Source organism: Miscanthus floridulus, chromosome 2 (genome assembly GCF_019320115.1).
Source record: "Miscanthus floridulus cultivar M001 chromosome 2, ASM1932011v1, whole genome shotgun sequence".
NCBI lineage: Eukaryota > Viridiplantae > Streptophyta > Magnoliopsida > Poales > Poaceae > Miscanthus > Miscanthus floridulus.
Window position 1 is genome coordinate 176,770,170 of NC_089581.1, and position 25,208 is coordinate 176,795,377.

A 25,208-nucleotide genomic window follows, 5' to 3' on the forward strand; every position below is an offset into this window, starting at 1 on the left:
GGACATGCAAGCTATATTCCCAGTGATAGAAATCTTGATGAAGACCTTATGGAAGAAGAAAGAATTCAAAGGATGGGAATAGCCATTCGTGTGTGGCCTGATTCTCTTTTGCACATTTCAGAGTTTGATAGCAGCTACATGAGAGAAAACACTGATGGATTCAACCTCAATCCTCTCCAAAATAGTGATAATCATACAGTTCTTGATTATTCCATGAGCTGGAAGAAGACATGTGAAGCTAGAGAGATTGATCCTTACTCCTCTAACAGGTCCAGTGGCATTGATTATAGATTTTGGAATGCTTTTCAATCTGATTTTTATGTTACAACCATCCTATCTAAGCCAAAGGGCAAGATCAGCAAGATGTAGTACATTGATTTTGGTGACTTGGAGAGCAAGGATGGTCATGAGTTTGCTGCAGCCATCAAGTCCTATGACCGCTTTGAGATGACAGATATCATGAGTTTCAGGCATGATTGAAATAGGGAGATTCTTGCATAGTTTCATGCCACTTACTATTAAAATAGGGAAGTGGATGAGCTTTATTGGATGACTGATGGGCGACATTATCGCATTGATTTTGTCACCTTCTGTCGTATTCTTGGTTTTGGACACATCCACAGGGGATATGAGAGGATTCATAATGAACGTCGTCTTGAGCCAATGGAAGTAAGCTTCATGTGGGAGAATCAAAATCTTATAGTTCCTGATTGGTTAAGGACCAAGCTCAAGAGCTTCTATTACATCATGAACAATCTTTTCAGGATCACTCTTAACCCCAAAGACAACGCAACAGATTTGAATGGCTACATCACTAATGTATTGTCAAGGTTTCCTAGTAGTGAAAAGTTTAATGTTCTAAGGTTTATTTAGGTTGAGCTAGCATATGCCATGGATGATGGGAGGAGATCTTTGCCCTATGCTCCTTACCTCATGTTTGTGATTAAGAGAGTGACTGGCATGTGGTTCTCTAAGGATTGTGAGCACACTGTTTACAAGATCAAAAAGACCCATGGTGGCTTAGGGGGACTTGGGTCAGCTACTCAGCACACTTGTTCGGAAGGACATGGAGTTAGTGGGGCAGTAGGCTTTCACTCTTCTAGAGTTGCATATAGAGATATTCCTGAGCCGTTTAGAGCTAGGGAATAAAAGAAGAAGTCAAAGTGGGGGAAGATGAGTGCATGGATAAAGGCAATCTTTGCTCATTGTGCATATGCTTCACAGACTGCTTATGAGGATATAATGAAAAATAGGGAAGCAGTGAGGCATGCTAGGGAGATGGTGGGGCTACCACCCCTTCCACTAGTGTAGTCACCACCTCAGTTTCCTAACTTGCCTCGCCTTTCTTCCTCTGATGAGGAGCAGGATCAGCCACATGAGCACCATTATGAATAGCTAGATGATCAATAGTATGGGCACTCATATGAGCCGTTTAGTCAGTACTATGGGTACCCACAGGGGCAGCATTTTGAGCAGCTCCAAAGGTAGTAGGACCTTGGTGCAGAGATTCATTCCATAGAGGCCGATCCATAGGTCCAGGTAGCCTTATTTTGCACATATTCCAGGAGACTGTGTCCTTCGACGGATCAGCTAGGTCCTTCTACTTCAGTTGGGGCATCTCCTCCACGATGTTCTGCACGCTTCACTTCACACACCCATGTCGCAGGACATGCCTGCGTTGACTCCGACAGTGACGAGTGACTTTTCTTCTTTTTCTTCCTTTTTGGTACTTGATGCCAAAGGGGGAGAAAAAATAGAGGGGTCAACAGATTTTTGACGCTATGAGTTCTCTGCAGCTGCGCTTTATGTCCAGATCCTATGAGAGTAGTTGTTGGGTTGTGAGTTTGAGAGAGTCGCTCAAAACTCTATTTTATGAAATAAGCTACTTTATGACTTAATTTGCTTCGGATATGGACATGTATTCATGGTTACTATTTTAGCCTATCATATTATGAGTTTAGATTATTCTATATTCATATGATCTACTGTAGGAATCTGATTGCTACCTGATCGATATAGTCAGGACGGCAGTGCCGCTCTCTGAGGCCGACAGTGCCGCCCTCTGAGGCCGACAGTGCCGCCCTATGCTGTATCAGCCAGGGTCTTGTGTGCTTGAACTAATATAACCCGTTATATGCATCACGTTTATTCCTATGACACTTTGTTTAGCACCCCACAACAAGTATGGATGTAGGGGGAGGTTCCCGTCACACCTAAAATATGAATCATGGCCTTTCATGCCAAATTGAGAATTCAAATCTCTATTCACATATTTAGGGGGAGGCTCCTACACCCATGGTTCAAAAATCTCAGTTTAGATTTTATATCTTTTATAAGCTCTAATTGGGTTGTCATCAATCACTAAAAAGGGAGAGATTATAAGTGCAATCAAGTCCTATTGTGGGTTTTGGCATTGATGACCACCAAATTAGAGGACTAATGAGATTTATCGAGATGACAAGCAGGGAATCGAAAAATGAGGATAATGTACAGGTTGCAGGTGTCCTAATTACAAAAGGTGGCTAGACCTAGCTAAAAGAAGGTTTAAATTCTTTTATGTGTTGAAATTGAGTTTAGAGAAAGCCGTACTATTAAGAGAGATTTTAGAACAGTTGGTCAACTGTTGAACCAGATGCTCAAATTCTCAGATTTACATCCTCTCACCTAGTCAAAACAGCCAACCAAATTTTATCTCAACCTACCTATTTTGGCTAGGGCGGTAATGCCACCCTATTAAGAGCAGTAATGCTGCCCTTAATTGACCATTGGACCCAAGGGGTATTTATACCCTTCAGGCCTAGCCCACAATGGTTATCTACTTCACTTAGTCATTCTACTCGAAATAGAGTAGAACCAAAGCTCACCCTCTCTCCTCCATTATTGCTTCTCTATCCCTTAAGCAAATCCTTGATTCCAACTATCAAAACTTAAGAGAAAAGGCAGCAAAACTCAATTAGAGAGCTGATTCACTGATTCCCAAAGTCTAAGAGCATTTGGTTCATGTTTGGCCAGTAGTTCTAGGGTTTGTTACTCTTGGAGCTTGCTCCTAGCTAGCTAGGCGTCGCCCTTGGTCTTGCCAACTCATGTGGTAGCCTTGGGAGATTTATAACCTCATTCTGAGAGCTAAGAAATCACCTCTCACTTCAAGAGTTCATTCTCTTGATTTGAGAATGAGGGTAAGGCAAGCCTTAGTGGCAAGCCCAAGCCTTTTGTGGCTTTCTCAACAACATGGACCTAGGCAAACCTTTGTGGTGAGCTGAACCATGGGATAAATCTTGTGTCTCGCGTGCTTCATCTTGTTTACTTGCTGGTTTAGCTCTTTGATAGCTGGTGCTAGGGTTTGGTTGCTCGATCCACTCTTGTGTGGAGTTTCTGTGTTATTTAGTCTCCGAACTGGATCTTATCTTTATATTGCAGGATTAAGCAGCTAGTAGGGTCAGTTTCATCTCTGTAAAATCTCAGCTGTGTTAGATTTATTTTCAAGAGCGGCAGTGTCGCCCTTTAGGCCGGCAGTGCCGCCCTTGATTCTGACAGAGTTTTGAGTTGAATTTTTATAGGCCTATTCACCCCCCCTCTAGGCCTCCTTTATCTTCCTGTAGATCCTACAAGGTGTTTCACTTAGACAAAATTCCAAGATATCTAAAAGAATTCATAGAACTTTGGCTATAGGGAATGGGGCCCATGCCTATTCACTTAATTGTTTTTATGTTTGCAGGATTTACCCGGGCCTTATGGACCACCAGGAACAAGATGGCTATTGAAAAAAGAATGCCCAAAGTGCCTGTTGATATTATCTATGTTGCTTTATCATGGATGCAGAAGTGGTGTATCATGTTGAAGGAAACGGATAGGGAGCGGATCTAATCAAAGGCGACATCATGGAGTGGGTGGAAACCTTAAGCCTAGCTTAGTTACAGCTTCTAATGTTATTGAGATTTAAAGTTGTTGGGGTTATTGCGTTTTCCCCTACTTTGACGTCCAATTGTGATTTTATCCCTGCTTTTATCATCGTTGTGATTTTATTCCTGTTTTTTGAAAACAAAGCTTAAGTTTACCCCTATTCCATGAACAACAGGTAATGGTGTCAAATGGGCTCAGTAAGGACAAGTTTGCCCATGCAAAATTGCCCCTACTTATCTGAATACATTGTGATTTTACCCCTATTTTTTAATTTGGTAGCATTATTGCACAACTTGTTACATATGATTCCACACAGCATATAAATCACATCACCGAATACACAGTTAGCTAAATCGCTAAATAGATAGAAACTCATTCTTCCTACAGATTGATACTAATTTTCCTATAGACCAAATCACATGAGCTGACGTCCCTGGTGGCAGGCGCTGACATCGTTGATGCAGATGCTAGGGCAGATCTTTGGTAGCGGCATAGTCACGGCAGCGGCGCTCATGTACCAGCTGTAGTCGCTGGATGTGACGCCACACGTGAAGTTGCCGCCGGCGATGAGGAACTAGAAGGAGATCCCGAGCGTCGACTCGTACAGGGTGGTGGTGGGCCCCCCAAGGCTCCAACACACCGCGGTGTGGTTGGGCCAGTGGAGCGCGCACGTGTGGGAGTCACCGACGGCTAGGTCATACCTGAAGAGGTCCCTTGGCAACGCGCTGGCGGCAAAGGTGTTCGCCACCGCGCCAACGATGTCTGCGCCTGAGCAGAGCACAACGTCGATGGCGAGGACGGTGCATGCTCGGGAGCCCCCTGTGGCGAGGTACGGCGTGACGGTCGCGTTGGCGAGCCTCACTTGCACCGCGCTACCCTACGGGCCCTAACATCGGACGGCAGCGGACGCGTTGGTCTCGACGGTGCAGGTGAAGCCGTCCCCGGAGACAAGCGAGCGGAACCCACCATCGGCCTGCGTGGGGAACCGATCCTTGTCGTGCCACCATAGGACTCTCTCGGTCTTGGAGACGGAGGTGTTGGCTTCGTAGGCTGCGACGTGGTCCCCGCCAGCGGCGTGTCGTCGAGCAAGTTGGGACCGTTGTAGAGCCAGCGGAGCTGCCCCCACTGTGGCGCGGGCGTGGACGACCAATAGAAGAGCGCGGCGCCACCGGCCTGCAGGCCACACACGAAGCCTCACCCCACAGAGAACTCAACGAAGGCGATGATGGACTACGCGACGGGGTTGGAAGAGGCAGAGGCATTAGAGGAGTTGGAGTTGGAGGTGCCCGGGGGCTGCGCCCATCCCTCGTCGCCGCCCAGTCGCACCCCACGCTCAGCCGCTGGGCCTTGGCCGCCTGATGCCCGGGCACCTACCCGCCCGACGAACAGGGCCTGGCTGCTCGGGCGGTGCAAGGAGCCGCCCAATCGCACCCCACGCTCACGCCGCCCACATCTAGGTGTCTGCTCGCCTAACGAACGAGGCCTGGCTCCATCCCGCCGGATCCACCACCCGAGGCCACCTCTCCGTCGGATCCACGCCGTGGTGGCTCCATCCCGTCGGATCCGCCGCCAAAGGCCACCTCTCCACCCGATCCACGTCGTGGTGGCTCCATCCCACCGGATCTGCCGCCGAAGGCCACCTCTTTGCCGGATCCACACCGTGGTGGCTCCATCCCACCGGATCCGCGACGCCACCTGCCGATGGAGCAATGGAGGTAGGGGAGGTGGGCGGATCCGTGATGCCACCCGCTGCTGCTGCTGCTCCGTGCCACCGGGAGGGGTCGAGCCGCCCTGCGCCCTGCCCGACGCTAGATCCGAGAGGAGCCACCACCGAGAGCTGGGCCCGCGCACCACCGCCGGGAGCTGTCATGGGGGAGAGTGGAGGAGAGAGGGAGGGTTGGGGAGGGGCGCGTCGGGAGGGGAGGGGCTGTCGAGCGCTGGGAGGGGAGGGGAGGGGGCGCGTCGGGCGACTTCACGAGGAGTACGCGTCGGGCTGGGGAGGAGACCGGAGGGAGAGAGGATACGGTAGAGGATGGGGGATTGGGGAGGGTATGAGTGGATAAGGGGTATTGTTGTCCTTTAGTCTTACTGTGAAGGGTTTGATTGTTTTTTATTTTTTTTTATTTCAGATATAACTAACAGAGTTAAAAGTAAGGGTAAACTGAGCCTTAGTAGTTACAAAGCAAGGGTAAAATCAGACAAAAACAAGGATAAAATCATAATTAGATATCAAAGTAGGGTAAGAACACAAGATTCCCAAAGTTGTAATAACACTGTTATTTTGCACTTCCGTGAGTGTTGGTACCCCAAGTGATGTATCGGTTACATTGCTTTCTTAAAAGACGAGAAAACTCCCTAAAAAAAGAGGAACATGTAAAGGAGGCAACGAGAGACTACGTTTTTATTTTTTAAACCGATGAGAGACTCTGCTAACCCAAAACTTACAATGAGGTGCAATGAATTTAACCACGCGTTCCTTTCCTAGCATAAACAAATTTAGCCATAATTTTACTCAAGTATTTGGGTTGTTTCTTAAAAAATACCATAGAACAAGTTATTTGTCGCCATAGAATAAGTTATTTGTAGCTCAAAATGGACATAGAATAAATTATTCTATGATTATAGAAAGCCACTTGAGAAGGGCATTACAAAATGAAAACATCTTTGGTAAGGCTTGCTGTGACTTTAGCGTCTTTACTGTCAACAAAGTCACTCTAAGCAGGCTTTAACTTCACGGCTTATCTTTCGTGCTAGCTCATTTCGTGACATATAGATAGATTTTTAAAAAGTACTGTAGATCACCGCTACAGCCTAAACAATGGTACTGGTACTGTGGTTCATTTTGTATACCACAGTAAATTTGAGTATTTTTTTGCAAAAAGGCTGAGTCAACAATGGCAGGTCAGCTCGATACGGCACGCGGAATCAAGGCCGTCTCTCCATTGCGGAATCCAAATCTAAAATCGATCTTCAACATAATAACTATAGTCTTCAACGTAGTATCTATATAGAAGACCCATTTAACTCTCTCCTGTAGACCCATTTAAAAAAAAGGTTATCTTTTGAGTCTTATTGTTCGAGAAGATAAAAAAAAAAATAGATATTAAATCTTTTGTTTATAACGTTATACAAAAGAAGAATGAGTTTTTGTATTTTGGACGGTGGTCGTCGGAGACCGACGAAGCCGCGTTTGCCTCCGCGTTCGGGGGAAGTGGACACTGGGCACGGTCGCGATCGCCAGCCACAGAAGAAGAATATCTCCACCGCCAAGGCAACGCCCGACTTCCCTCCCTCCTCTCCGTTTCTCTCCGTCTAGGGATTGATTATCCAGGATCCTCTTCCTCCGCGAGAAGGCGCCGACCCAGGTACGCTACGAACCAACCCCCCTTCCTTCTCCGCTTCTTACCTTCGATTCCCTGTCCGCAATCCCCGATCGACCGGATCCCCCTTTCTGATCCATGTCAAATCCAACTGTAGAACCCTTCCGAATTTAGCAAGTTCCCCCGTTGTAGCTGTAGTAGGCTTGGCGTTGCTGCTCGATCGCGCTCCTGTCTAGATCCAGGGGCACTCCATCTGGATCTCCCCTTATCAATTGAGACTTGTTCGTTCTAATTGGATTGTATCCTGATTTGACAAATCCATACATGCTACGCGCGCCCCTAGCTCCTGCGCTCCCAATTCATCGATCGATCTGTCTTGTTGTTTTTTTCCTTACATACGATATACGATATGATATGATGAAATTGATGGTGATTCATCGGTCGGATCCGCAGGTATAGGTAGGCTCGCCACCATGCTGGAGGAGCTGCTCATCTTCACCCGGGGCGGCCTCATCCTCTGGTCGTCCTGCCGGGCGCTCGGCGCCGCCGCCCTCAAGGGCTCCCCCATCGACGCCCTCATCCGCTCCTGCCTCCTCGAGGAGCGCTCCGCCGACGCCAGCTTCTCCCAGGACAACTACGCTCTCAAGTGGACCTTCCACAACAACCTCGGCCTCGTCTTCGTCGCCGTCTACCAGAAGATACTCCACCTCCTCTACGTTGACGACCTCCTCGCCGCCGTCCGCAGGGAGTTCTCCCAGATTTACGACCCCAAGCGCACCTCCTACGATGACTTTGGGGACATCTTCCGCCAGCTCCATCGCGAGGTGGAGGCGCGCGCCGAGGAGATGAAGAAGTCCAAACAGGCCCTCTCGTCCCGTCCACAGCCTGCCCTCTCCCAGAAGAAGGTTGGTCCCAAGGGCCGCCGCGGCGATTCCCGCGGTGCTGCTGCCAACAAGGGTGGCTCTGGTGCCAAGGATGACTCTGATGGCGACGACTCTGGAAACAAGGACCAGAACACTCTGGCGAATGGTGCCTTCAAGGGCCAAGAGAATGGCGTCTGTAAGGAGAATTCTCTCGCCCGCCCTGTTGTTGTTAAGGGAAAGGAGAACGGAGGCCCCAAGGATAATGGGGCCTTCGATGTAAGTAAACTACAGAAGCTACGGACCAACAAGAAGAATGTTGCCGCTAACAATGGAACCAAGAAGCTGACTAAACCTGACACAAAGAAGAAAGGGAAGCAAGACAGGGTGTGGGACGACAAACCTTCCAACAAGAAGCTGGATTTTACAGACCCAGCTGATGAGAGAGGGGACGAGGTAACAGACAATGTGGCAGTCATCGAGGGAGAAAGCATGATGGATAAGGATGAGGATCTGAGCAGTGACAGCGAGGACGAAGAGGTGGAAGATGGACCCAAAAAGAAAGGATGGTTCTCATCAATGTTTCAGAGGTAATTCATGCGCTCCCCTGTCTACTGATAGCCTGAGCTCAATAATCTATCTATATACTCATTAGCCTGGCAATTATGGTTTCCTGTTGTTCACTTCATTAATGATACACTTGAATTATTAGCCCTATATACTGCTTTGCCTTTCGCCCAGAAAAAGAGATGAAAAACGTACTGCTCTGCTTGATTGAAGCCTTGGGAATCCCCTGCTGTTTACTCTGTGATGATTTGGAATTATCTCTGTTTGAATGTCCATTACTACTGGGTTGATTGAGCATGTATGTTTCCAGAACTCTTTTGGTGGATGGAAAAGATGGGAGTATTTTTGAACCATTTCTGCAAGGCCCAAATCTTTAACCTATAGATGACCACATGTGCTCTCATTAGGAAAATCTTGCTGAAGCATTTGATATGTGAATATCTGAATACATAAGCATGGTCACTTTTCCTAGCATTATGTTCTATCATATGCAGTTGTTTGTAAGTACGATTAAGGAAATATACCCTAGACCCAATCATGATGTTGACCATAGATTTTGTGGTGGCTGCTAGTTTTTTCCACCTGCAACCTATCAGCCTTACCTCATTTTTTTTGCCTTCGCCAATGTGCTGGCTTTTGTTTTTCTTGAAAATATTGCATTATGCCTTTAACTTCTATGATCTCCAAATCTATGTGCATATCCTGTAATATAATGCATTGTGCTTTTCTGTGCTCAGTATTGCTGGTACCAATGTATTGGAGAAGTCTGATCTGCAGCCTGCGCTCAAAGCTCTCAAAGATAGGCTGATGGCGAAGAACGTGGTATGTGTATATTCTGTAGTTCTTTATTTGATATACTTAATAGATAGCCTTTTCCTTTCTGGATAAATAAGGCTGGCCTTACGCACGCAGGCAGAGGAAATTGCAGAGAAGCTTTGTGAATCTGTTGCAGCTAGCCTTGACGGCAAGAAGCTAGGATCTTTCACTAGAATATCATCTACAGTCCAGGTTTTTAGCACATCTTCTCATCAAAATATCTTCATCTTCTTATATCATATACACATCTTATAGGTTGGTAATATGCCTCATTTGATGGTTACTCCTGCAGACAGCTATGGAGGATGCTCTTCTTCGGATTTTGACCCCAAGGCGCTCTATTGACATACTCAGGGATGTGCACGCTGCCAAGGAGCGTGGGAGGCCATATGTCATTGTTTTCGTTGGGGTGAATGGAGTTGGCAAATCCACCAATCTTGCAAAGGTATGCATTTCCAGACACCACACCACTACCATAAAAAGAAAACGAGAAATTTCCATTGGGATATTCATTCATTGTCTGCATCTGGAACTTCACAGGTTGCTTATTGGCTTCTTCAGCATAACCTCAGTGTAACGCTTGCAGCATGTGACACCTTCAGATCTGGTGCTGTTGAGCAGCTGAGAACTCATGCAAGGAGGCTTCAGGTAGCGATCTAACTATCTAAGTGCTATCCAATAATCCAATGATCGCACTGCCCTGATTTTTTTGTCATCAGTTATTAAATCAAATTGAAGGGCGGGCCTGGTGCAAGCGGTAGAGTCTTACCGCCTGTGAAAGGAAGATCCCGGGTTCGAGTCGCGGTCTCCTCGCATTGCACAGGCGAGGGTAAGGCTTGCCACTAACACCCTTCCCCAGACCCCGCACAGAGCAGGAGCTCTCTGCACTGGGTACGCCCAGTCATTAAATCAAATTCTGTTTGACAGTTATTCTTTGTTTTTGTGAAAGAGTAGTTTTAAAATTGTATAAATTTGCCCCACTGGATTTTATATACCTTTCTGAAGTAGCACTTGTTTTTATCATGAAGCCAAGAAAAAAAATCTCCTAGGTCATTTTATCTTACTGCTTAGCCCCCATAGTGTTAGGAAGTGTATATGCTGGGTTTGTGCTCCAGTTTTTCAATACAGATTTTTTTTTGGCGTAACCCTGAAATTTGGCCATACTGTACAAAACCATGCCATTTTTTGACCTAATGACATGTAACATCTTTCGAGCCATAACTGCCTTGGCATTAAAAAAATGAAGCAGGAGGGGCATACCCCCTATATTATTGATTATATATAGCAAATGACATCTTTCGAGCTGTTTGCCTTGCCATTTTTTTGAAACGAAACAGGAGGGGCACCCCCCCTATTGATTATATATATAGCAAAGAGAACAAGAACTTATGTACAAAGAAAGAAAGGAGATAAATTACAGAGCAACTAGCCATTCTGTGATTCTAGGGAAGTACTCGGATTTCGCTCTATGCGTAACCAAGGCGAATCTATGAACAAACTTTGCTTTGCAGGCAGGGACCAGTTCATCACTAAAAAATCCAACTATTTTAATCAGATTCTAGTCATACAGTAGTTTGCAGCTGTGTGCTTCTGTAGCCTTTCTTTTGTTTTGTCATGCTTCTTGTTTATGCATATCCAATTTTTTGTACAGCAATTTTTTTTTTGTGGCTAACCACACATATTCCTATGTAACTGCTCTAGTGCTCTTGGTAAAACTTTGTCCACACGCTCGTTCAGATTGGCCATCAGAAACACACATTCAGGACTAATTTCTCTGATGTAGCATTGAACTGTGTTCTTTGGTTATACATTATACTATATATGTCTTTTGTCCCCAGGGTTATTATTTGTACATTGAAATTGATGTGATGGTATTGTGTGCAGATACCTATATTTGAGAAGGGTTATGAGAAAGATCCAGCAGTTGTAGCGAAGGAGGCTATTCAGGAAGCAACCCGGAACAAATCAGATGTTGTTTTGGTTGACACTGCTGGACGTATGCAGGTTGGCTAAGTGGTTTAGTTCGAAGTATCTAGTATCTTTCTGTCCTTGTACTGGAGGATATAATCTTTACTTTGAAGTTTACCTGAAAGTCTCTGTCTAACTGAATCTGTTAGGACAATGAGCCACTCATGAGGGCACTCTCCAAGCTAATCAATCTCAATAGCCCAGACCTGGTTTTATTTGTTGGAGAAGCATTGGTTGGAAATGATGCTGTGGATCAGCTCACTAAATTTAACCAGGTATAATAACTTGCATTTCAAGGACAGATGAATATTATCATTAGAACGATGCTTGTTCATTCTTAGTCCTGTATGGAATCTGGTTTCTGGTACTAAGTGTTTTTTGAACTTGATTTGTCAAACAGAAATTAGCAGACCTATCTGCTGTTCCTACTGCTAGATTGATTGATGGTATCCTGCTCACTAAGTTTGACACCATTGACGACAAGGTCAGAGCTTGTACACTAGCTCGTGTTATATCAAGTGGTATTTCCTTGTGTGGTATTCTGATACAAGCTAAAAAAAAAGTGCAGGTTGGAGCAGCGCTTTCCATGGTCTACATATCTGGAGCTCCAGTCATGTTCGTTGGCTGTGGTCAGTCCTACACGGACCTGAAGAAGCTGAACGTGAAATCCATCGTGAAGACCCTCCTGAAGTGAAGTGAGTGCATTGTGTTGAACTGTCCTCTGTCCAAGTCTGTTATCTCTGTATCCCCAGTGACCTTGTCATCCTCATGTTTGACGTCGTGGTTGTAACTGTCGGAGTCGCAGCCAAACCCAGTGCCATGGGTAACTGTGGTCATGTGTGCTCGTGTCAACGTGTCTACTTTTGACCGTCTTGCTGAAATAATACATCATTTGCATTTCTCAATGGGTAAAAATGGATGAATATGCTGAGTCTGCAATCACACGTCATGTCTGGATGTGTTGGCAAGCTGGAAGCTGCATGAATGTCTGACATGATGGTTTCATTCAGCGTACACGGTTGCTTGCAACATTAGCAATTAGCCTTTGGGGTAGATGGACATCATTTCTCCAGCATCACATCCTCTGCCGTTGTCTTGTGCTCGTAGCTGAAAAGAAGACGATGCTGCCTGCTGCCCATCACTGATTGTGGTGTCTTCTGTTAAGCACCTGGGTTGGGCTTCGATCACGCACAATGCCAGAGGTCTGTCTTGTGGTGTTGGCCATGGCCGTTTTCTGACAAAAACATCCCTGTGGAGTGATGTGTACCAAAACCAAGCGTGCGACCGTCAGGCTTTTCAGATCATTCTGCCTGGATTATTGTTCTTTCATTCCCCAGGTGAAGAAATATTACGCGCGTGCATTCTGTTACGTACCAGGTTTGAGTTTTTCAGCCTCTGTGTCTTATATTTCCTCCACATCACAGGCGTACCGTGCGTGTCGTTCACATTCCCTCCTGCTTCTTTTTGCAGTATATGGCCGGGTGGTTCAAGTCTCTACAAAGTACAAACTATACAATTCCAATACGCCAAACATGTGGCTGCTACTAGTGCTGCTGTACGCGTCTGTCTTTCGTATTCAACTTCTTTATCCGTGGCTTTCCTTGTCATGTGGAATGCAATTATGCAGGCAATACATATTGCAGGTCATTCTCCGGTGCCCCTGCCTAGTTGTAGTGGCCTGGACCCAGCACCCTTATCAAACATTCCACGCGCAATGTGTCTCATAACCTTTAGCCCCATTATCTACAGCTTTTCTTCCTTTGCCTAAGATTCCCATCCCTCAATCTATATATACATATACATTATTATAAGAAAACATATATAGATGCCTAGATGGACAAGGGATTGCTGTGCCTAAAATAGGAGAAACCTTCGTCGTCAAGGTAAAAGAGCATCTCCTTTCTCTCGTTTGTTAGATGCCTCACGGAAGACATGTGGTTTAGTGTAGATACAGCAGCTGTTACATCTTTAGAGGGATATATATTCCCCTCTCCTACTTTACTGATGTATACTGCTAAAATATGGTCGCACCATACTGCCAATTATTTCCGTGAATAATCAAACGAAACCAGAATTTGGTTGCTCAATCAAGATGTGATAATTCAGATACCAAAATATGAAAAATCATGATCATGATGAGCCTTTCTCTTATTATATAAAACTAGTGCTATATATATATATATATATATATATATATATATATATATATATATATATATATATATATATATATATATATATATATATATATATACACATACATACACACATTTTTTTTCCAAAAAGAGCAATACCTTATTTGATTCCATCGTATAGTTACTGTACAGGGGAGATTTTATCATGTTGGTTCCTGGTTCTCTCATCTGACTTTAAATGCCAAGTTAGTAGGATATCTCACACAATTGATATTCTTGTAAAGGTAAGGTTCTTCCTGTCTTGGCTTGCCCAAGTTTTCTTTTCTGTTTTTTTAGTATGTTCGTTCAGACCAGACGATCACAGCATCACTGTTTGTCATTTTTCTTTTTGTCAGATACAGAACGAGAACCACTGAAGATTAGATCTGCGATGCCACCTAAGTGGTTCGTCTGGGTTTCCTTCTCTTAGCCTGAGGCATGTACTTGTACATGTTACATGTACGCGGAAACATGGTAATAACTGTCCAGCTTTGCTACTCTACTTCCTGTCCAGCCTCAGTCGTGTAGAAGGTGATGAAGTCTAAGCTTGACAACTAGGATTACGTAGTGGGCCCAAAATAAGCTACTATCTTTGTAGTCAAATCACCCAAGGATCCGTCTCGAGAGTCTAACTTGACAAATCCAATAACTGTCCAAGCTAGAACTGATTATATGTTGAAAGAAAATCCCATAACCACCGATCATAGACCATATCTGCCAAATCAAAGTGCCATACATCAAATGACCATTATACATTAGCTTGGCTTTATGTCCCTTAGAAATCATGTTTTGTTTTCTATAAGAGAAGTATCTTCTTATTCATATCTTGTTTCTGGTCCTCGTTTGAATTTGTAACTAGCCATTGCATTTCTCTGCTGTGTACTCTGTAACATAGGGAAAAGAGTGGAGGAGAAAAATTATGGGCAATGCATATGTGAACCTCTCCGTCAGAGGCGGCTTCACTATGACACAAGACAACCTCCTCTTTTCTTTGTTCTTTTAAGGGCCTTAGAAGCATCTCTAGCCCTTTCCAAGGACGGCACTCCTTGTGTTGGTGCCCACATACCACTACTAGTGTAGTAGCACTGACTTCATCTCAAGCTTTAGAACCTCTTCTTTGCGGTAGATAATGGCGATATGTTATGACCTTTCTCATCGCTCGTGAGAGAATCGATTCCCTGATGGCTTTTTTTTTCCTTTCAAAAATTGCTCTACTTTTGTGATCTAGTGGTTCATGGCGCTTTAACTGCTCCTGTTCTAAACTACTCTAAAGTACATACATATATAATATAATTGAAGGGAGGCTGATGGGCAGGGAATAAAGCAGCAGATGCTTGTGTTTGCAAGTGATCTATAGGGGTTAAATCATGTGCCTAGGGTTGCTTCTATTGGATGCAGAGTGGATGGCTGAGGCATAATTTATGTTCTTCTTGCTTTTGTAGTTACATGCATATGTAGTATATGGATTTGTGGGTAGTGAACCAACACATTAACATTGTAATTTCATATATGTCAGCATCAGCATTGTAATTGCAAATTAGAGGCCTATTCATAGTCATAATCACCAAACCAGAGGGCCTATTCATATTCATAGGGAGGAAATTTCAACGGAAACCTGTAACTCCGCACGAATCCTATGAAAATCCTCACATTCCAAAATGGGGCCATAAATAAAGTATATAGTGAGAGCAAAGAACAACTAGGCTTATTATCTCCTGCAGACAGAATCAGGGGTCGTCCAGGTAGCATATATATCATGCAGTCCCAACGTGGAGGAATTGGGTACTCAGATTTGCTGCACAAATTAAATAAAATGCTGATGATGAGACGGGTAGATGCTTGCCACCACTGAGGTAAAAGCACAGCCACTTTACATTCTGATTGCCATTCCCTGCATCCCCATCAGAACAAACAGGATTTGGTTCATGTTGCAGCAGCCAGAAATTCTGTCAGGATAAACAGCTAGCTAGACGTCAATTCTCCCCCTAGCTACTGTCATGCAAACAAATTCCCCAAGGAAAAGATTGTTGTACAAACTACTCGCTTATCCACTCAAAACAAGAATCTAACACTGCCATGATATGTATTTCCTCCCCCCTGAGCCTGAGGAAAAGATAGGGACTGCACTACTCAAGCTGTCATCTTTGAGCATGGTTGCCACTTGACACAACACCTGTGGTCCATATCGGCTATAGAACATATTCTGAATTTCTGAGCTGAACGATATCAGCTATAGAACACCTGTCATCCTTGATTAGTCTTGTATGATCATATTCCAAGTGAATACTTAGTCCTTTGGTACTATGTGTTAGCATTTTTCCTTTTCTTTTTCTTCTAACCTGACACTGGTAATAGGAACCAACCAAGCACACGGTGATAACTTGATTAACAGTATGCAAGATGCTGCAAGTACTGAAGTAGTCACAGATACCAAATTAACATGCAAGTACTGAAGTTGTCACAGACTCACAGATACCGAATTAACATAAAAAAACAGATACCAAATTATTTTATTATGACTGGAGAGAATGAGAACGGTAGCGAATGCCGACGACTTGCTATGCTACGAGGAATAGCTCAAAAATGATAAAATCTGATCATGGAGTGACAATGGGTATCAAGTCACGTGGATGCAAAACTTTTACTTTTTAGAAGTTGTCAGCAGCTATAAGAGTCTTAGTTGTTCAGCCACACCCTGGTGACAGTGTAATGCAAATCAGAATCTAACTCACAAATAAAAAAGATTATATTGCTTTATGCTTGTCTCTTAACTTGCAGTTCCACTTTATTCCCAAGTCCCTGTTGCATTCTGCCATTGTCAACTTGGAAATGTTCTTCTAATATACAACATTATTCTTAAAAACATGCATTTCTCGTGTAATTCTGCTTTACAGGTGTCTGGATTTTCTTCAAGGAGAAAGCATTTCAAGGTACCCCTCTGATCACGGAGATTTGTTCCAAGCACAAGCTGTGCCTCACTAGTCACTACTCATAAATTGATGGCAGAATAGTTAGTTAGTAGTTATAATATATAGTCACACCGATTCGATTCCAATTTACAAAGTAACTGGAAAGATTGAAATGGCATATCAGTACTTTGTAGCATCAAAGTACCAAGTTTGTAATCGTTTTAACTAACTCACCAAACCGGTAGATCAACTACTGCATTGATCTCAACAGAGGATAAGTCACTCTAGAAGCCTATGCAGGTAGGAAATGTTTCAAAATGAAGTGACAGTGGGAATTAGGCTTCTATAGAATATTGGGTCTTCCATGAATTCCACTGGCAAAGAGAACTGCTGGTTACAGAGAGAGGACGGCGTCTATAACTCGCTTATAACCTTTTATTTACAAACTTTCCTCTGCAAGTCCACCATGGTTGAAAAATTCAGATGGGGATTAGTAAATCTGGACATAATAGTCAATTAAAGTCCATGAGACAGGCAGCCAACTAGCATAACGTAGCTTCATGACATTTTTTTTGGCTTTTGAACGTGTTCCCAATTTTTTTTTTTTTTTGATTGTGAAAGGCTCCCTATTTTTTTTTTTGTGAATTATGTCCAAAAGAGATCCTTTTATTTTTGAGCAAACAGGATGTTACTGAAATATATATATTAAAAAAAGAGGAGTACAAAACAACTTAGTTTCCATACATAGTTCTGAATCTCATGATCAGGAACTTCACATAAACCATATAACAATTTGATTGTACAAGAGTGTAATAACATGAGCAAGGTTGTGGATTCTATCTAAGATACATGTATATATCGAGATCCCTGTTGAAAACCATGAACATGAGTACTAAAATACACTGGTAACAACAATTACCAATCTAGCAGACCTTGCATCTGCCAAACAATCTACTTAAATCAAGCAGCATGGCAAGGCAGATTGACCAGCAAGGTGACACTGACATGGCGGGTAATTTTGGACGATCAGATCAGATCAATGCAGCAGCAGAAATATTGTTAGGATCATTAGTCCTAATTAGCCTACTAACTTGTTCCCACGCACGGCGGTGCTCCTCCGGAGGCGGCCGGCCGGCGAGCCTGGTGCTAGCATCTCCAGGCGGACACGGAGAGCAGCTCTCCGCGTTGCCAATGCAGGACGAGCGAGCCGGCACGCTTCTCGACGCGGAAGCCCCGCACGGGCACCTTCTTGAGCAGCGACTCCGCCTGCGCCTCCGCAAAGCTGCTTGCCTGCACCGGCACGAAGCCGGCCGACGCGAGCATTGCCCGCCAGGGCGGCGTCTTGTCGCCCGCGGCGGCGGCGCGGTACCTCTCCGCGACGCACCTCTCGATCCTCGGTTTGATCAAGAAGCGCTCGATCTTGGCGGCGACGTCGGCGGCCGTGCCGACGGCGTCCAGGGACTCGAGCAGGAAGACGCAGGACTGGAACGCCTGGAACAGGTGCGCGGCGAAGGGCAGCTCGCCGCGGTCACAGCTGCGGTCCACGGAGACGACAAGCTTGGCGCCAAGGCGCCTGACGAGGTGAAGGACGGATGGCATCGCGGGGGCGTGCACCGAGCCGGCCGGGAGGTGGACGGCGACCGCGTCGCCTGCGGTGATGGCGAGGAGCTCCGAGGGGTCCATGGCGTCGAGGTTGAGGAAGGCCAGCTGGAACGGGACGCGGGTGTCGGCGGCGAAGTTGGACAGGTTCTCGTGGACGAGCTGCAGCTCCAGCGGGTGGTGCGACTGCGCCGCCGTGGACACCAATGCGGTGACCTTGAGCGTGGCGCCCGGGCGGCGGCGTGCCAGCTCCTGCATGAGCGACGCCCACTGCTCGCCGACGCCGATGTCGAAGTCGAGCACGTGGATGCAGGCTGCGCCGCCGAGCTCATCGAGCACGGCCTGGACGCAGGTGAAGTGCGTGAACTGGAGCACGGGGCAGAGCTCGGAGAAGGCCTTGTAGGCGCCGAGCTTTAGGAGCACGTCCACCGGCGAGGAGGCGTCGGCGGAGGTGGTTGTGGTGGAGAGGGCAGCGCGCAGAGCCTCCTTGAAGTAGAAGGCGGAGCGGAGCAGTGGCGTCGCCGTCGCGCCGGCGGCGTGGGCGGGCGGGAGCAGGTAGTTGAGCCGCGCCAGTATCTCCCGGGCGCCGAAGACGTCGCCGGCTTCGGCATGCCTGGCGGCCTCGGCGAGCTGGTCCACCGCCGTGGCAGCGTCATCGGTCCCCGGCGCCTCCGGCTTGGGTTTCAGGAGCCCGGCGGCGAGAGGCGTCTGCTTGGGAGGCGACGCTGGCACCGCGGGCATGGGGTTGTGGTGCAGCTTGGGCGGCGTGACGAAGGGCGGGAACGCGGCCTGCGAACTGTGGTGGACGACGTGGGGCTGGAACGGCAGGAGCACGGAGGAAGAGGAGGAGGAGGAGGGTATGTTGTCGAGGTCATGAAGAACCGAGTGGGAGTGGTGGTCGTCCATGACGCCCGGCATGGCGACGTCGTCGGCGTCGCCGCCAATGATCCAGCCGAGGAAGGTGCTGTCGTGGCCCTGCGACTGCGAGAGGGTGAGGCTGCCAGGAGGTTGCGCGTGGGTCTCCCAGGCGGCGGCCTCTGCGGCGCCGAGGCCGAGCGGCGGCATGTGCATGTCAAGGGGCGGGAGGTGGTGGACCCAGTCCTCCCTCCCGGCGGCGGTGTCGTCGTCGTCGTCCGGCCATGCTGGCGGGGGCGGGGAGACGCTCTTGGCGTTGGCGCCGGCGAGGGCCGCCACGTCGCCGATGCCGAGGGGCGAAGACAGCGTGGTGGGCAGGCTGGTGGTCCCTGCAGTGGGGCTGGGGCGAAGGGGCCGAGGCCGAGCTCCTGGTGGTACTGGTGCTTGTTGCCGTCGGCGAGTCGTCGCAGGTGTTGGTGGAGGTGTAGTGTCCCGGCGGCCGTCTCCTGGTGAGGCGCGGCTCCGGCGAGGGGCATCCCTCGATGTGCCGACGTCGTCTAATTAAGCTCAAGACAGGATTAGGAAGCACTGACGATGGCTTACCTCATTGGCATGCATGGCAGCAAGAATATATGATGGATGTATGTATATATGTATGGCGATGATCAGATCACTCACTAGTCTTACTAGCTCGTGATTGATGTCGATCTGTTACGCGCGGTATGCTGCTGCTGCTGTTGCTGCTTCTTGCTGTATATATATGGTGTGGAGTCGACGAGTCGTGGAGATGGATGAGATCGCACGCACTCTGCACTCTGCACTCTAGCTAATAACTAACTAAGGGCTTGAGCTTGGACTTGTTGGACTTGTGTTGAGAGAGTTATCGAGCAGAGCACGATACTTGCGGTGCCCTTGTTTGCTTGCTTACTACGAGTATATATGTATGGCGCACTCCTACTAGTTTCACAAAGCCGAGCCGAGCCGAGCTAGCTCACTTTCCGAAAGTCCGAATGCACAGGACAGCTGAGGAGAGGAGAGGAATCAAACGGAAACGGCTCAAATCTCCGGTATGGAGTCCAATTTTAAATCGAATTTGTACATATATGATGATGCAATTATTGACAAAACTAAATCCTCAAACCGCAATTCGTCTAAATAATCACACAAATTAGATCTTTTATAATCGTCCAAATACATAACCGCAGATTATAAGTACGAACATACATAATATAGTCTCCAATATCATCTTCGTTTCTTCCTGTTACGTCTTTCTTCTTCTTCTTTTTTATTACATGGACCAATAGGTCCACTGATCTAATTCGATCTCCCACTTTATCTGCATCGTCGTCGCGTCTCATCACATCAACCGGATGTGCATCGCTTTTTCCCAAGGCCGGCAGTCGATTTTCCGTTATCGTAGAGCATCGAAAGCTCCAGAGGCTGAAAGACATAGTATATCACATTAACTGTCTTCAGACCGACAAAAGCTTTCTTTTACATTGAAGAAAAACGCATTACGTCGCTCCGTTGCTAGCTGGCAGGGATGAGTTATTTGGCTGAAGATCTAACGTTAAGCATGCTGGCTAGGCATCCATTCCACGGTAGATCTCTAAAACCTAACGTCTCAAGTTGTTGCGTCTCACTTAAACAACTTGTTAGCTGCAAACCAAACACACTTTTTTTTTTGCGAAGGTGCAAACCAAACACACCCCTGGTATGTAGGCACAAACACTAACTATCTAACCTCTTGGTTGGATTTTCCTCAAAAAAAAAAAAAAAAAAACTCTTGGTTGGAAGAGAGGGAGAGTGTGCCACAATCATGATATATAGGGACTGATTTTCATATTTATTTTAGTGTAGTTGCACATCTTGTTTCTTTCAAGCGTCAAATGGTTTCTTTTATAATTAGTAATAAAACAACATAACCTTTGTAATACTTTTCTGATCGAATCTCATTTCTTGTACTACAGGGAGGCACAAATGTGAACCACTTTGAAGAAGATGACGTGAGGTTGAAGATGACTCTGTGGCCGTATGATTACGACCTGATGGCAGTGATTCATCGCCTAAGAGAAACGCACCAAAAAGGCATATGATGTATAGCAATTCCCTTTCTAAATTGTGATCAGCAAACGAACCCAACTATGGCAGGGCATGTCAACCTATAATTAACCTGTTACTACATCTACATAGCACAACCGATTTAAATTAAAGAGTAGACAATAACCTTATAGGGATACAAGCTAGCGGACCTGTCCGTGAATCAGCAAATATAGGCTGACTTTTGCAGATTTTACGGTCTCGTAGACAAGCCCAACTAATGCACACAATTGATGAAAGCGGCACAACACCACCATGCCCAACCGTCTTCTACCACTGTGTCATGGCCGCCGCCCCCAAAAACCCCTCTTCTAAGGCCGATGGAGATTGGCCCTAACCCATCGGAACGCTCCGCACGACGGGTCGCGTCGATAACTTTGCGCAAGCAGAGGTAGCTAGCGTAGGTTGTAAATTGGGAATGAAGGATCAGAGATGCTGACGACTGGAACTCGGAAGTCAATAACAAACAAAGGCTAGTTAATTACGTTGTGGTTGCATGCCGGTACAAGGAAACAAATGAAATGTTCCGTGATTGCGGCTCCCTGCGTGACCAAATTGACCACCTCTCCAAGATCCTGCTAATAGTTCCCTTCCTTCTTGTACCCTACTTTCTGCCTTCCTTTTCTTCCTCCCGTCAAAGAGTACGTGAAAAAAAAATCGGTGAGGACTGTTCTTATATAGAATAGAATAGCTGTGGACACTATAAATTCAGAGCCGGAAAGAAAAAAAATATTTCATCTCAGAGTTGTTGTTTGACTTATGGTTTTTGCGGCTGATAAGGCGGCTGATGCCAGTGAGAGGGCCTCCGTCTACAGCCCTATGACCAGTCCAAGGTCGCCGGGACCTGCCTTCCAAAATCTCTACGTAAGCTTAACTCATCATTAGAAAAAAGCAAAGTATATAAAATACATATACTTAATCCCTGAAACTAAACCTAATTAGTTCCTCGTGACAACGTGATAATATTCATTAACGCAAGCAATGTGGATTGTGACACTTTAGTACAGTACAGTTCTATCTATAAATGAAATTAGCAAGTGACACTTTTTTTTACACACTGAGCTAGCTAGCTGGATTGTCGGACGAGGAGGCCCATTTAATTTTGTTGGCAGGTGGGTGAGGGCATGGGCTCTGGCCCGTGAGGAGGAGAGAGCACGCACGAACGCACCCAGTCTGCACTCTGGGCCTTCGAATAAAGGATCCTGCACTCCTGTACGCTCCATGCTGATTCCTCTCCCTCGGAGTAGCAATGAAGTACCATCCGTTTCTAATTTGCTATAAAAAAGTATATATTCCCATAAATTAAACTATTTTGCTCACTTGTAGTATCTTAGAGTCTCACTGCATGTTAATATGAGACACATATCGCAAAAAAGGTTAGTCAAAAAATTCCAACACAAAATAGGAATATGTAACTATTTAATCGATATATGTGGATGATCATTGAAATAATAATAATATATGTTATGTTTTCTAAAAATAATACCCACCCTCGATTACAAAAAAAAGTTACTATAAAGTAACATAAAAATCTTCATCTTAATTACCCACCACGCCGCTGTTGTGTAAAAATTAGCATAAAGTACCACCCATAATCTGCATCTCAATTACCAAAATATACCATTATGAAAACAATAAAAATAGCACTCTGAATTTGCATCCAAATTTCCACCTTCACTATTATTAAAAATAACCTAAGCTAACCCATAAATCTAAATTACCTAGATCTATCATCATATCTTTTAAAAAAAATATTTGTGTAGAAAAACTAACTCAAGGCATGTATGCATGTGTGTCTCTGTGCAGAATATATGCATGAAGTAGAGCATGTCGATTCCCAAGTCCATATTTAAACATCCAAAATAGCCTCGGAGGCGGACGGCCCGGTTGCCCGCCTCGGTTATTCGAGGCAGGGCAGCCGGACCAGCAACCGCCTCGGTTAATACATTAACCGAGATGGGCATTGTAAAATAACCGCCTCGGTTAATAAGTATTAACCAAGGCAGGCATTGTAACATAACCGCCTCGGTTAATATATTAACCGAGGCGGGCATTGTAAAATAACCACCTCGGTTAATAAGTATTAATCGAGGCGGACATTATAACATAACCGTCTCGGTAAATCATTAATTGAGGCGGGCATTGTAAAATAACCGTCTCGGTTAATAAGACGGACATTATAACATAACCGCCTCGATAAATCATTAATTGAGGCGGGCATTGTAAAATAACCGCCTCGGTAAATCAGGCCTAGACCGCTAGCCCACTATATATTCAGGACTTAGGGTATTCTTCTCCTCCACTTGCTCTCTCTCTCAGCCATCTCTTTCTCAGCGGCGCCCGCAGCCGAGCGAGTCGTGACTCCACCCTCCCTCCCTCCACTCTCTCCCTCCCTCCACTAGTCCACTCTCTCCCTTGTACCTCCCGAGCAGATCCCGGCGAACCCAAGGTCCTCTCCCTTAGATCCCGCCGGCGCGCCCCTTCCTCTTTTCTACGGGCGGCAGGCCCCGGTGCGGGTGGTCTTGCCCCGACGTTCCGGCCTCGACGTGCGGCGCGCGCGCATCCCTACCCCGGCGGTGCGCGGGCCACGGCGTGCGGCGTCCCGGCGGCGCACGAGGCGACCAACTTCCTCCCGGCAGCGCAGACGCGCGAGGTGGCCCGCTCCCTCACGGTGGCGCGATGAGCGGGACCCAGCGACCAGATCCGTCCTCAAGCAGGTCTCCTCTCTCTCTCGGTCTACTCTCTGTCTCCCTCTCTCATACTCCGTCTCCTTGCATATCCAGATCCAGATCCAAGGCGACAATGGCATGGCGAGCGGACAGACAACTTCAATCTACTCTCCCTCTCTCGGTCTACTCTAGGCAACGGACGGCAGCGGCTCCTCCCAGGGAGATCAAGGTCCTCCCGGCGCGGATCGACCTCTCCAGCACGGATCGACCTCCCTAGCACGAATCCGGGAGTTGCGACTCCCTGAGCGGCAGATCTGGTAGAGGGCGCTGGCGCTGCGGTTCACGGTGGCAGAAACGGGCTCGCCAGTGGGCTCAGAAACGGGCTCGCTGGCGGGCTCTGGTTTTTTTTAATCCATTAACCGAGGCGGGCATTTGTAAGGCACCCGCCTCGGTTAAACATTTAACTAAGGCGGGCAAGACAATCGCCACCATAGTTCACGGATTAACCGTGACCTTTGGACGGAGGCGGTTGCCTTTGCCCACCTCGAAAAATAAAAGCGTCCGCCTCCGTTAAGTTTATTGTAGTAGTGAAAGCTAAGTTTTTTCTAAACATATATTGAGCGCACATGAAGGTGTGAATGTGTGATGCAAAGGGGTAAATATGAATGAGGGTGGAAAGATATATAAAATTTAGTAATTCCTAAGTAAAGTCTATTACAAGAAGATATATTATCTTAAAAAGTCACAGGCAGATACAAATAAGAATGTGTGTGAGGAGAGAGAGAGAGAGAGAGAGAATTCTATTAGAGCAGATACAAATAAGAATGGTTTAAGTTAAGGTGGTTTAAATATTTATAGGTAGTCCAAAATACAAATACAATAATTCATCTAAGTTAACTCCACGTATTTATATATAGCTCTACATCTAGGATTTTATTGGAGCTACAGATACCTAGCTCTAAAAAAATCCATGGATTTCTTAGAGCTGGATGTATGACAAATGAGCTTATTGTGCAAATATATTCTATGACTAATCCAACAATACTTATTTGGCATGATAAATATTATTTTTTTATAGATTTGGTTAAACTCGAGATTGTATTGAATGACTTAGGGAAAACCTCAGATTGCATTTTGTTTGGGAGGTAGGGGGAGGAGTAGTATATTGGTTATGGTGTCTGAGAGTGCGTGTTAGGACTTAGGAGCGAGCGAGCAAAGAAGATTGGAGTCCATGGCCAATGTGTACAATGCAAATAATAAATAAAACAAAATGAAGAATGCAGCAGGCTAGGACGTCTCTCTCATCGATCTGTCGGGTCACATGGGCTGTGATCACTACAGGAAATCGGGACTTTGCCCAGTGCTTAAATCTTTGCCAAGTGTTAAATATCGGGCACTCGGCAAAGGCCATCTTTGCCGAGTGCCGCACTCGGCGAAACTTGGCACTCGGCAAATAGGGCTTTGCCGAGTG

At 46.1% G+C, this 25,208-nt stretch overlaps 2 protein-coding genes across 2 annotated transcripts; one reads left to right on the forward strand and one right to left on the reverse strand.

Annotated features, from left to right (window-relative positions):
* Positions 1-7,108: 7,108 nt before the first annotated feature.
* On the forward strand, positions 7,109-12,336 carry LOC136535841 (uncharacterized). The gene is made up of 10 exons (XM_066528262.1): positions 7,109-7,265; positions 7,674-8,670; positions 9,385-9,469; positions 9,560-9,655; positions 9,756-9,908; positions 10,004-10,111; positions 11,348-11,467; positions 11,581-11,706; positions 11,832-11,915; positions 12,000-12,336. Exons 2-10 carry the CDS (start codon positions 7,694-7,696, stop codon positions 12,123-12,125), a joined length of 1,875 nt encoding a protein of 624 aa, XP_066384359.1. The 5' UTR covers positions 7,109-7,265; positions 7,674-7,693; the 3' UTR covers positions 12,126-12,336.
* A 4,875-nt stretch (positions 12,337-17,211) lies between these two features.
* On the reverse strand, positions 17,212-19,870 carry LOC136535842 (scarecrow-like protein 6). Its single transcript, XM_066528263.1, has one exon. It carries the CDS (start codon positions 19,182-19,184, stop codon positions 17,661-17,663), a length of 1,524 nt encoding a protein of 507 aa, XP_066384360.1. The 5' UTR covers positions 19,185-19,870; the 3' UTR covers positions 17,212-17,660.
* Between the last annotated feature and the right edge of the window lie 5,338 nt (positions 19,871-25,208).